General features: G+C 39.7%; 1 protein-coding gene across 1 annotated transcript in view; it reads left to right on the forward strand.

Annotated features, from left to right (window-relative positions):
* The first annotated feature begins 1,399 nt into the window (after positions 1 to 1,399).
* TfIIB (transcription factor IIB) overlaps positions 1,400 to 13,369 on the forward strand; it is a 145,118-nt gene continuing 133,148 nt past the window's right edge. The window contains exons 1-2 of the mRNA XM_090368585.1: positions 1,400 to 1,577; positions 9,768 to 9,878. Coding sequence (XP_090224711.1) covers positions 1,561 to 1,577; positions 9,768 to 9,878 — 128 coding nt within the window. The 5' untranslated portion in view covers positions 1,400 to 1,560. The remainder of the gene's footprint in view (positions 1,578 to 9,767; positions 9,879 to 13,369) is intronic.

Here is a 13,369-nt window from a genome sequence, read left to right on the forward strand (position 1 = left end):
TAATAACCCTGCCAACCTTTGTATTATCTGCAAACTTCGACATTAAGCCTGATATACCTTCATCAATATCATTGATAAATATACAAAACAACAGTGGACCTAACACCGAACCCTGTGGGACACCACTAATAACATTAGTCCACGAAGAGCAGCACCCATTGATTACCACCCTCTCTTCTCCCACTTAACCATCCTTTTATCCATTGTAGCAACTTACCCTTAATACCATTCTGCTCCAATTTCTACAATAGTCTTCCATGCGCAATAGTGTCAAAAGCTTTCCTGAAATCCAAATATATGATATCAAAATTATTTTTTACATCCAGTTCCTTTGTAACCACATCAAAATATTCTATCAAATTTGTCAGACAAGACTTTCCCTTAACAATCTCTTGATGGGTCTGAATTATTGCTGCAGTCTAGATGATCCTGCAATGCATCTTTAACCAGTGACTCCATTATTTTACCCGGAACAGAAGTTAAACTAACTGGCCTGTAATTACTCTTTTGTCCTTTACTTTTGATTAGTAAAGGACTTTCTTATCAACACTAAAGAACTAAAATGGGCTTGGGCAGGACACATCGAATACATGATGACAGATGGACTAAGAAAATAACAGAATGGTATCCAAGAGTAGCTAGAAGAAAACCTGGAATATAAAGGCGGAGACGGATAGATGAAATTCATGAGTTTGTTGGTAGTAAATGGATGGCCAGTGCTCAAAACAGAAGGAACGGCAGAGTGTCTGGAGAAGCCTTCATCTTGCAGCGGATTGAAAATGGCTGATGATGATGATGAATAGAGATTAAAAAAGTTTAATGTTCTTAACCCTCTGTAGTAGTTTTTCAGAGTGTGTTCCCTGCAATCTCTGGGTTCCGCATTGGTATCACGTGTGCTCTGCAAACTTTAATTTTCTATCATTGATTTTTATTTATTTTATACATAGGTATAAATATTATATTTTAGGGTTCCGCGGAAGATAAAGATATGAAAACGGTTCCATGGACGGTTCTGATTTGTAAACTGTTAAGATGCCAAAAAAAATTTGAAAATCTCTTTTTTAGGCACTACACAGACTGAAATTGTCCCTACTTTAAAAGCAGCAGCAGCTACAAGCAACCAGGATTTTATGAATGAAATGATGCCAAGCATCTCTGCCAATTTAAAAAATGAACGATATTGATTATTAAAAGTGAAAATAATTTATGGCTCGCCAAGTATATACTGTATTCGTGTAATTTTTTTTAATGACATCATGTAAAATGTAGTTATTTGTGGTTTTGAGAGTAATTAATCGACTGTTTAAGTCAAATTTGGGTGCGCTGCCTAGCGTCACGGAATAGTAACAAATATACTGCTGTGTGTTTAGTTTTATGCTTATTTTATGTCATCGTGTGTCTGTGATGCTGAAGTTTGAGTGTGCCTGTATTTTCGTTATAGGGACGTCATTTATTCCATTACTTTCTTGTCTCTTCTCATTTCATTATTAATGCATCAGAGTTTTCATTTATTGTGACGATTTGTTTCAGCATCTGAAACCTGACTGAAAATTGAAAGAAATGGCTTCAAGCTCAAGGTTTGTATTTCCGGTAACGGTGGCCAGCATAAATAATAAAAGACTACAAAAGAAAACCATTAAATTTTCATTAAAATGGTGGTGATGTAAAATAGAAACAGGAATCAATTAAACTTATCATATTTAAGTTTGTGGAGGTATCAGTTGCATGAGGTTTCATCCACCAAACAGCAAATTGAGCCAATAGTTACCAAAACGATTTTGAAATTAATGTATTTCAATGAAAAAAAAAGGCTCTATTACAGATTATGGGTACACCTACAGAGGAAGGGGCTTCTTTTGCTTGAAAGAGTACAAAGAAGGGCAACCAGATTGGTGGGGGGGGGGAACGAATGGTGCTCTTACCAATAAAGGCTTAAGTTCTGCAAATTGCAGCGCCTGCAGAGTAGGCACCTGCGAGGTGATCTGATTGAGGAGTATAAGGCCTTGAATGGGTTGAGCAAGCTGAATGCTGATGGGATTCTTCCTCTTGCTCAGATTAAGAATCTGAGGGGGGGGGGGCATCGTTTCAAATTGAGGAAAGACAGTTGTAGAATAAATGTACGGAAATTTGCCTTTAGCCAGTGGGTGGTTGATTGGTGGAACAGACTTCCATCTTTTGTTGTGGAAGTTGATAGCCTAAATAAATTTAAAGCTGAACTAGACAGGCATTTGGAATGAATGGAGGGGTGAAATGGGAGGGATTTTTTTTTTTTTTTTTTTGGTTGATGCTGCATCAGTTTGCTTTCTTGCATGATATGCCTCCACTAATGCTAATTACTGGCATAAACTAACATAGCCTTTTTTCAATAGCAAAAAATGAAGGCCTATTAAAAAACTTGCATTTCTTTTGCTTGAATCCGTCCCGAATTTGGCCATGCCTGTAACTTGTTCACAAGGTGTGCTCGTAATCTGAAATCCAGCCAAAAAATTATATATATATGTATATTTCTGTTAAGTATTCTGCTATGCACATAATGAATATTATAAATATGAAACCATTCATATTCTTTTTATCCTAGTTCTGACATTTGCTACATTAAAATAAAATTTGCTGTGGTTAGCTGATTTACTGTTCTTGGCCACAAACTCTACCAAAACTTCACATATTTTCCTTGATAATGCACACAGATGATTGGAGAACTTTGAAAAGCTTTTGGATATAAGGTATGTTCGTGTCAGACGGCACCTGGGATTTCTCCCATCTCCTGCCCATCTCCTTTGCCTATCAAATGAGGCAGCAAAGGAAGTAAGCAGACCCTTAGCCATAATTATGAGAGCTTCTTTGGACTCAGGGAAGGTACCCATAGACTGGAGATGTGCAAATGTGACCCCAATTCATAAAGGAGGATCAAAGGGCGGCACAATTAATTATAGACCTGTTAGTTTAACTTCTGTTCCAGGAAAATTAATGGAGGCACTGGTAAAAGAAGCACTGCAGGATCATCTAGACAAGACTTCAATTATAGCTCGGACACAGCATGGTTTTGTTAAGGGAAAGTCTTGCCTGACCAATTTGATTGGATACTATGATGTGGTCACAAAGGAACTGGATGCAGGAAATAACTTTGATATCATATATTTGGATCTTAGAAAGGCTTTTGATACTCTTGCACATGGAAGACTGCTGCACAGATTGGAGCAGTGTGGCATTGGAGGCAAATTGCTGCTATGAATAAAGGGATGGTTGAGTGGGAGAAGACAGAGTGGTAATCAATGGTCACTGCTCATCATGGATTAATGTTATTAGTGGAGTCCCTCAGGGTTCAGTGTTGTGTACATTGTTGTTTTCTGTATTTATTAATGATATTGATGATGGTATATCAAGCTTAATGTCCAAGTTTGCAGACGATATGAAGACTGGCAGGGTTGCTAAGGACACTAATGACAGTACACTGCTGCAACAGGATCTAGAAAAGTTGAGCAGATGAGCTGAAAGGTAGAAAATGAAGTTTAACATTGACAAATGTAAAGTACTACATATGGGAAGCAGTAAACCCAGAGTAACCTATCAACTCTGTGATACTACACTGATATAAGGTATAAGGTATGTTAGTGTCTAACGGCTCCTGGGATTTCTCCCATCTCCGCGGGTGTACATTGTATCGGGGCCAGAGATTTGAAGTGTGTGGGGGTCATGTGCTGTATATTGTGTTGTGCCCTTTGTTCCTCCGGTCTATTAGCCGCCGAGCCCCTAGTGGGACCCGACGTTACCACACCATGCCACGGGGAGGCTGACCGGGTGTACCACTGTAGCTAGAGTACTCTGGCGGGTCCTGCCACCTACTTTCCTGGGATTTCAGTGGCTAGGACCAGATTTAAGAATGAGATGATCGCTGTTTCTTGAGCAACGGTTGTAATTTTAACAGAGCGTAGGGTTGTTCGCTGATAACTTGTTCTAGGGCCAAATAGGTCGGGCAGTAATTTTGATGTTTTTAGATTTAGACCTGTGGGGGCATGAGTGTGTGTGTATATAAAAATATATATACACACACACCCACACACAAATATATATATATATATATAAACTAAAAAAAAAAAAAAAAAAAAAAAAAAAGTTGTGCAAGAGAAAAGTAAGGGAGGAAGGCAAAAAGACTGGAGGGTAGGAAACAGAAGAAAGGGGCCAATAGGGAAGATGGCCCCTGATGACAGTGTGGCATGCCCAACGCCTCACCAGAGAGAAGAGTGGGGTGGCGGGTGGACGAAAACCACCTCCCCACAAAAAAAAAAATAAATAAAAATAAAAAATAATAATAATAAATAAAAAAAAAAAAAAAATCATTCTGTAAGAGAAAAATAGGGGGGGGGGAGTAAAGAACGGATGGCAGGAAACAGAAGAAAGCCGGAAAAAAAAAAAAAAAAAATGAGAGAGAGATATACCCCGCAAATTCAGGGTAGGTACAGCTAGCACAGCCAGTCAGTTGGAGCCGACAACTTGCTGGAAATCCAGCAGTGTGAGTGCTGCTATGGTGGATGGGTCATGTTCAGTAAGGTCTAGTTCAGGTGCCGTCATTGGGACTCCATTTGGTGAGTCTTTGTCGCATCCAGACTGAAGGCTGGTCCAGTAGTCCATCAGAACGAACAGTGGGGGTGGTCAAAACCGGGAGTCCAAGATTAATGGTCACGTCCAGGGATCGATGCTAGGCCTCTTCTTGCTGAGATGTGTCACGTCTGGTCGAGAAAAGTTTGTCCAGGAATCAATGATGAGGAATTTGTCAAAGTATGTGTGGACCCTGTCTTTGATTGCACTGCTGGTCAAGTCTTGTGCAAGTTGGTCCAAGGCATTAGCATTCATGGCTCAATGATGAATAGCAACAATTGGCAGTCATGGTTGTTATGACCTATTGATTCGGATACTAAGGTGGTGGTAGTGCTTTCTGCCTGGTAAATAAGTCCATTGCAAATTGAGTCAGAGCTCGGTAAGTTTCTTCATTCTGTAGGGTGAGGTGTTCTTGATTTTGGTAGTTGAAGCGTAGTTTTGTTATTAGGATCCTCCTGAAGTCCTCGTAGATTTCACAGCTGTGGGCAAGGTGCTCCCACGTCTGATCCTCTCCACAGTGGCAGCGGGGTGAGTCTGAAATTCTGAAGTCATGTAGTTTTTTCTGGAAGGAGCCATGTCCAGTGAGGAGGTAGGTAGCATAGAGTCCTGGTGAAAACCAGACAGGTGTGAGGGGGTAGAAGGCCCTGACATCAGGGAGGAATCTTTTGGTGACAGCGCCTTTAGTTGATGTCTGCCATCTTTCTTGCCAGGTGTCTGTTAGATGTTCATTAAGTCTCATCTTTTCAGCGTTTCTATTATTTGCTGGGTCAGTGGTGAAACCTGCACAAGTAACTGCTCTTCCTTTGGCTATTTGGTAGAGCAACCCATGACGAACAATCTCCAGGTCCAGTGGAAGAGATCCAGTGAGGACCTGTAGCGCATGGGTGCTGACAGTGCGACAAGCACGCGAGGACAGAAGGAGAAGAGAGCGCTGGATAGTTCCTAGGCGCGATCTGTTTACTACGGTATTGGCCTTCTTGTACCAGACTCCAGAAGCATAGGTGATAACCGGGATGAAAACTGCCTTATAGAAGAGTGATAGTGGTAGAGAACAAAAAAGGACCTGGTTGTAATTGTGCAGGCAGATATGAAGTTTTCTGAGCAGTGCAGACGATCTGCAAGAGTAGCTCATGGTGTCTTGTCAATGATATAGAGGAATTTTACTAGCCGGGATAAGGAGGTGATTATCCCCTTGTATAAGGCAATGGTCAGGTGACACCTTGAGTGCTGTATACACGCCTGGACGCCTCATTTTAAGAAGACTGTAGAGCTGTTGGAACGAGTACAGAGAAGGGCAACAAGGTTAGGGTTGCTCTTACGAAGAAAGGCTTAAGTTTTACAAATTTCAGTCTGGAGACTAGGCACCTACGAGGTGATCCGATTGAGGTGTATAAAGCCTTGAATGGTTTGAACATGCTCAATGCTGATGGGATTCCTCCACTTGCTCAGAATAATCGTCTGGGAGGGCATAAATTCAAATTGAGGAAAAACAGATATAGGATAGATGTGCTGAAGTTTGCCTTTAGCCAGCGGGTATTTGGTTGGTGAAACAGACTTCCATCCTTTGTTATGGAAGTTAATAGCCTAAATAAATTTAAGTCTGGGCTGGACAGGTATTTGGAACGAATGGAGGGGTGAAATGGGAGAGTTTTTTTTTTTTTTTTTTTGGGTGATGCTGCATAAGCTTGCTTTCTTGCGTCATGTGCCTCTACTAATGCTAACCCTTCCCTCTACCCCTGATGGTAGTTGCATCTTTAAGTAAATCCCACATCAGTACACTGTGATCACTGCCATCTAGTGGTTCCTTTATCTGTAAATTCTTAATGAATGAATAATCACTGCTGATAATCAGATCAAGAGTGTTATTCCCTCTGGTTACCTATCTAATATTTTGCTGTAGAAAACAATCCAGTAAATCCACAAAAGCCTTGCTAGTGTGCAAGTGAGAAGTTCCAGTCTATATCTGAGAAGTTAATACCTCCAATTATAAGACTATTTCTCTGTATAATTGTTCGTTGTACTCAGATTGATTACGCCTATAACAAATTGATACCCTTAATTTTCTTTTCCCATTACTTATGTCACACCAAACTGACTCAACATTGCACTGTCCATCTATGTTAGCTGGATGCACTTCTTTAGATTGTGTTTCTTAACTAACAGCATATCCCCTATTCCCTTTCTATGATGTCTGTACATATTGTACTCCCCCAATTCCAATTCTGCATTCCTTATATGAGTGACACCACGCCTCTGATATCCCAACAGTATCCTTCTTGGATATCTTAACCAGCACTTCAAATTCATCAAATTTATTTACTATACTCCTAGCATTGGTGTTCATGCAAGTATACATGCACCTGTTCTTACTCTTAGTCACTCGAACATGGCCCATGTATTTATTTGTTTCATGACTCCCAGCAGTTCCTGAAATTCCTAGCAACTTGCTTTCCATGCTGCTGCTCATTCCAATAGACCCAGTGCAAGAATCATTTCCACCTTTGCCTGCTGGTATTGTTAATCTGTGAATCCCCCTCCCCCCACATGAACAGGTTGCCCACTCTGTAGCAGTGAGCAATTTGTCTGCAAGTGTCTGTTGGATGGTGTGCTTGGAAATGTTTCTCTGTGTGCTCTGGTTGTAGTTTGTAGTTAATTGAGTGATTGTGAGCTGTCCGTTGTCCCGGACGTCACGTGCCAAACTACATTCACTTCGACTGTCAACCAGTGGTGGTCTCTCTGTATCGGCTGTTGGATGGTTGTGTCCCTCTCTTTGGACTATTCCACCACACCAACACTACAGTGTCCTTCAAACAGCTGTCAATGCCTGCAGTTGCAGAGATGCTGGCCTCACTTTTCTATCACCTCAAATCATTCCCTGTTCAAACTGTCAGGTCCTTCCTTTTCTCTCTATGTCCATGCACTAACCGTGCTGTTACTATATATGCTGTGCCGGTTGGTGACATCACTACTAGGTGTTGTACCAAATACGGAGGATGCGGAAAGGTCTGGGAATGACCACCGCATATCCCCGGAGCAATATGGCCTTAGTTGTTAATGCTCCTAAAAACCAAATAACAACAACAACTAGGTGTTGTGGGATGTAACCACTCATGGAGGCAGGTGATCATAATGTTTTGGCTAATGAGTGTATAAAATTTCATGAAAATCTATCTATGGGGCATTTAGTCTTTACATATGGTGAGAAATGGACATGGTGAAGACAATACCTGCTTTACCATGTCTATTTGTCTCCCTGCCTATTGGTTACATCCCATCCACCTCAGGTGGATGGGATGTAACCAATAGGTAGGCAGCAAAAGAGATAAGCAAACCTTTAGCCCTAATTATGAGAGCATTCCAGGATTCAAGAGACGTCTCTGTGGATTATAGACATGCAAATATATCTCCAATTCATAAAGGAAGATCAAAGGACTGGAGTAATTACAGACCTGTTAACTTGACTTCTGTGACAGAGAAAATAAAGGCACCACTGATTAAATAAATAATGCAAGACCATCTAGACAAGAATATAATTATATTGCAGTGGCATGGATTTGTTGGGGCAATCTGGTGTTAGTAGTCTAATTGAATATTATTGTGTAGTAATAGAGGAACTAGATGCAGAAAATAATTTTGACGTATTCTTTAACTGCCGAAAGCTTTTGATACTGGTCCCTATATAAGATTTCTATACAAATTGAAGCATTATGGCATTAGTGCCAGGTTACTGCTTTGGATAAAGAGTTGGTTGAATGGGAGAAAACAAGTAGTTGTTTTCAATGGACACTGCTTTTCTTGTACTACTGTTATTAGTGTTTCCCAGAGTTCACTGTTGGGCCTGGTGTTGTTTAATGTAGTAATGATATTTATGTCATTATATCAGGCTTAATGTGTAAGTTTGTAGATGATACAAAGGTTGATAGGTTAGTTAGCACAGTAATCAGGGTATGCTACTTCAACAAGATCTAGAAAAATTAGGTAGATTGGCTGAGAAGTGGCAATTGAAGTTTAACTTTGACAAATCCAAGGTACTGCATATGGGTTGCAGTAATCTCATAATAACATATCAACTGTTTTACTACACTGAGGGCAGTGGAGAATGAGAAATACCTGCCGGGTGATTGTGCAGTCAGGCATAAAGCTCTCAGCAGTTCAGACAGACTGCTAGGACAGCTCATGTGGTTTTGCTGAAGATATACAGGAATTTGCCATCAGAGGTAAGAGGTGGTTATCCCTCTGTATAATGCAGTGTTAAGTGACATCTTGAGTACTGCATATAGGTTGGAAAGTCTTATTTTTGGAAGGATATGCATCCATTGGAATGGGTGCAGAGAAGAGCAACAAGGTTAGATAAGGGACAGAGGCTTCAGTTCTGTAAATTGCAAAGGTGTGTAGATACTTGCAAGGTGATTTTATTGTATGACAAATGTGGAACTTTTGTCATTGTATTTGTCATTGTATGACAAATGTGGAACTTTGCCTTCAGTGAGAGGGTAGTTGATTGTTGGAACAAGCATCCACCTGGTGTGTAGAAGTGGGTCAGAATAAATTCAAGGAAGACCCATACAAACTGTTAGATTGGATGGATAAGTGAATTGTTGGCTAATGCTGGTGAAGATTGCTTTCTTACATAAATTTGTTACTACTAATGCTAAGTTTAATACAACTTGATTCACATAAAATTCCCATTCTGTATTAATGTGAAGTTCCTGGAAAGTGCCTCTGAAAAGTTAAGTGATACACCAATTAATTGTTAATTATGTATTTTAGACATTCATTCCATTTAATGAGTTGGCACCTCCATAGCCAGGTGGGAAGGAGCAGCAGTGCGCAGCACACGCTTCTTGATTAGACCGGGGTTCGAGCCCGTCACCACCAAATATGGAGGATGCGGAAAGGTCAAGGAATGACCACCGCATATCCCGGAGCAATATGGCCTTAGTTGCTACTGCTCCTAAAAACCAACCAAACCAAACCATTTAATGAGTTACAGGAAAGTTAATACTGTGGATTTTGTAGTGGTATTAACAGTATTGTTCATTGTGTACATTTCATATTATAAATTAGAATATAAATTTTTTGATGTTAAAAACAAAGAGATAATTTAAATTTATAGAAGGATGTTTATTAAACCTGTATTATCAGTGAATATGGAACTTTATTTTTTACAGAAACTCTTTTGCCAAAGTTGTATGTCCTTCACATCCTGATGCAGCACTGATAGAAGATTATAGAGCAGGAGATATGATCTGCCCGGAATGTGGACTTGTAGTTGGTGATAGGTGTGTGTGTTTTTTTTTTTTTTTTTGTAAAAGCGTATAATTTCCTTTCCAGCTTGCCAGTATTGTTTGAATTGCTCTTCTTTTTCCCATGTGTATTTTACTTTATAACAGAATTAAAATTATAAATTAAGAATAAATTAGCAGAATAGTCAAGCCAAGTAAGTAACAAATACAAAGAAAGCCAGTACATTACTATAGCAACAAGAGAAGTGGGAGGGGGCAGAGAAACTAATGAGAAATTAAGAATGAGGGTGTTGTAGGAGTGCATTCCTAAAATAATTTACAATTAAAATCAGTTTAAATAAATTTAGTGACACTCTGTTGATGGTAACAGGGTTGAATTACATGAAATATCATGTAGAAATAAATTAAACTTTCCACAACAGTGTGACCAATAATATGAAGCAGAAATAAATTGTAACAGACTGGCCATTGAGCGTTGTCATCAAAAAGCCACAAGTCAACAATGGTGCAGAACCATTGCATTTCAAGTGTAAAGCAAATCAACATCAGTACAATTGACAGGCAATCTAATTAGTGTGCTGATGTAATAGATTTGTACAATTGTGTTTGTAGTGCATTGAAAAATTAAAATATAGCAGCCGAAAGCATTCACAAAGCAGTGCCAAACTTAAAGAAGACAGTGGGATGCCACACAGAAGTAAGACGGCTGAAAACAAGGCATCCTTGATATGCGTCATTTGTGCTCGCATGCTCCCCTGATGACCTAAATCTAATCATTGAATACAACTGGCCACTAGGTGCACTAGTTAAATGTATCGAGAAAAGAACACCTCATATGTGCAGAGAACCAGGTTTCCTGTTGATGTACGCATCAACCTATATAGCCACTAAAGCAACAGGAAACTTGGTTCTCTGCTCCAGTTGCCTGTTAGAACCAGGCAACTGGATCTGCTGGTACAATTCTCTAGTTACAGATTTATTGGGGACAGCAGAAACGATAAGAGGGGTGGAGGAGTTGCAATCCTTTATCATGAAAGTCTTCTTCCTACAAGAATTAAACCAAGTCAGTCTGAAAACTTTGAAACCATATCAGTGTCTTTCAGGAGGAAGGCTCAAAAAAAAATCCAAGTCTGCCTTATCTATCTTCCACTGGAACACAGTGCAGATACTAGGACTAAGCTTCTTGTGTGTATATCAGAGAATCTTGGCACTGATATTCCCCTGATTGTAACTGGTGACTTTAATATGCCTAACCGAAGACATGATTATGCTAAAGAATACCTTGATGCAACCCTCCAAACCTTAGGACTGACCCTACTTGATATGTTTCCGACTAGAGGAGAGCAGCATTTGAATTTATTATATCATAATCTGATAAACATAAAAAAATGTCACCCCTCAAACTAAATTTGAGTCAGATCACAACCCAATATGTTGTGAAATTTCCCTATCCAATAGTGCAGGTGAGCAACGCATCGATGAGCAAACTCGTCAAACGAAGAAGATATACCCTCTTAGTTCATTAGACCTGAGATTATTTTAAAACATCTCAAGACCTACAACTGGAATGTTCTATACAATAAATCAGTGGAAGAAGCTACCAACTTGATTGAGAAAGAGCTCTTATTTATTTCTGACAATGGGTGCCTCAAATGAGGTAAGGGTCACCGACAAAACTAAACCGTAGTTCAACAAGTGTTTAAAACAGGCGTTTGTGGCCAAGCAGAAGGCTTACGGGAAATGGAGAAATTCAGGATTTAATGAAGCCCTCACGGACTATAAGAAAAAAAAAGCCATTTTCTTGAAAAGGAAATGACATGCACGCTATGAAGAGGTTATTAGAAAGCTTCAACATTCAAAAAGAATCGTGAGTAAAAAGGATACTAAATTTGAAAAATGGAAGAAACCACATTCAGACACTGTGCTAAGGAGTGCTTTGAAAGGCTGCCAGAAAGCAAAAAATGTCCAAAGATATCAGCTGGAGGATATGGCACAACATATTTTACTGAGAGGAGGCATTTGTGGGAATGCTTTATCCACAGTCACTATTTCTAGAGATCTCATCAATGCTATTAATTCCTTGTGTAACAAATCTGCTGTCAACCCTGACGGGTTTCCTATCTTTATTTGAAAAATATACAGCGCCTATATTGTTGATGTGTTGTTGCATATTTTCCAAAACATCCTGAAAGATTGGGTTTCCCCCAGAAATGGAATCACTACTTTGTGTGGTGCCAAAAAATAACCCTAAGAACTCTTCAGACTTCCGATCTATTTATTTCAGTTGTTCTCTTTTAAAACTCTTTGAAAAAGCCATCCTTCCTGCTTTAACCCAACAGTGTTTTGTGCACAGGCCACTCCACCTCCATACCGTAGTACTGAGATGATCCACCACTACATCATATTCCTTAACATAAAGGCAGCTTTCGATAATGTGTCGTTACCTGCACTCGAAAATATATTGAAAGTTTATTTTTGCATTGAGGGAAAACTATTTCAGATCATCAAGACCATTTTGAAGCAAAGGCACCTAATTGTACAACACCAAGAATTCTGTGCAGAATATACCCTCACTTTGACATCCCTCAGGGAGGTGTTTTATCAGCTTTGCTGTTTGCTGCTGCCCTAGAGCCTTTTGTAGCGCAGAATCAGAATTTTATTTCTTATGCGATGATATAAAATATTTTGTTGCCTCTAACAAAGGATCTCTGGTGTCCGATGTCAATTTTCATGCCAATTGCTAAGCTGTGTGAACTTACATAAAATCAAGTTAAGGCTAAACTCAGACAAGTCAGCACAAATGACAATAACTAATAAGAAGATAAAAAATCAAATCAAATTATCTATTAATGGAGCACAGGTTAAAAAAGTTGGCTGATACACATCCTAGGAGTGACGTGGGATGAGGGCCTCACCTTCCAAAAGCACTTTCAGAACACCAGATCAAAAACTCTTGGTGCCATATGGGTTGTAAGACAGGAAATAACTGGGATTTGAAACCAGCAGCTAGTGACCCAATATATTCAAAGATGTATTGTTCCTGTATCCTTATATGTTTCGACAATTTTGTCCTCTGCCCCAAATACTTATATTAGGAAATTTCTCAGCATGGAATACTGGTTGCCCCGGTGGTTGAATTGGATTGCCGCGAAGCCCTTCACAATTTCAAAATCCATACTGTATGCAAACTTGAACAGAGCTTTGTGGATCCAGATTGTCACATTACGTAATATCTGCACTCTAGCACAACTTCTGGCTGGGAATTTAGATGCCCCTCAAATTGAAAATTTTGTGGTCAGGCCCCACCCTGGAGCCTGCCTCCACTACCCTCATTGTCTCAATTGCACTCTCCATAACATGGATGGATTAAGGCTGCAGTTTCCTGCCAATACTCTGGTGCTCTTTAGAGACTTGAAAATAGACCCGGACAAGTACTGCTACGACAGAACCTACAGGAAGCTCATTGCAGTAGATCTGTATACGAAATTACAAATATAATGAAGAACGTAATTCAGGAAAGACTTCAA

The sequence above is a fragment of the Mastigoproctus giganteus genome, chromosome 2, assembly GCF_048544385.1.
Source record: "Mastigoproctus giganteus isolate SK-2022 chromosome 2, ASM4854438v1, whole genome shotgun sequence".
NCBI classification, from domain to species: Eukaryota; Metazoa; Arthropoda; class Arachnida; order Uropygi; family Thelyphonidae; genus Mastigoproctus; species Mastigoproctus giganteus.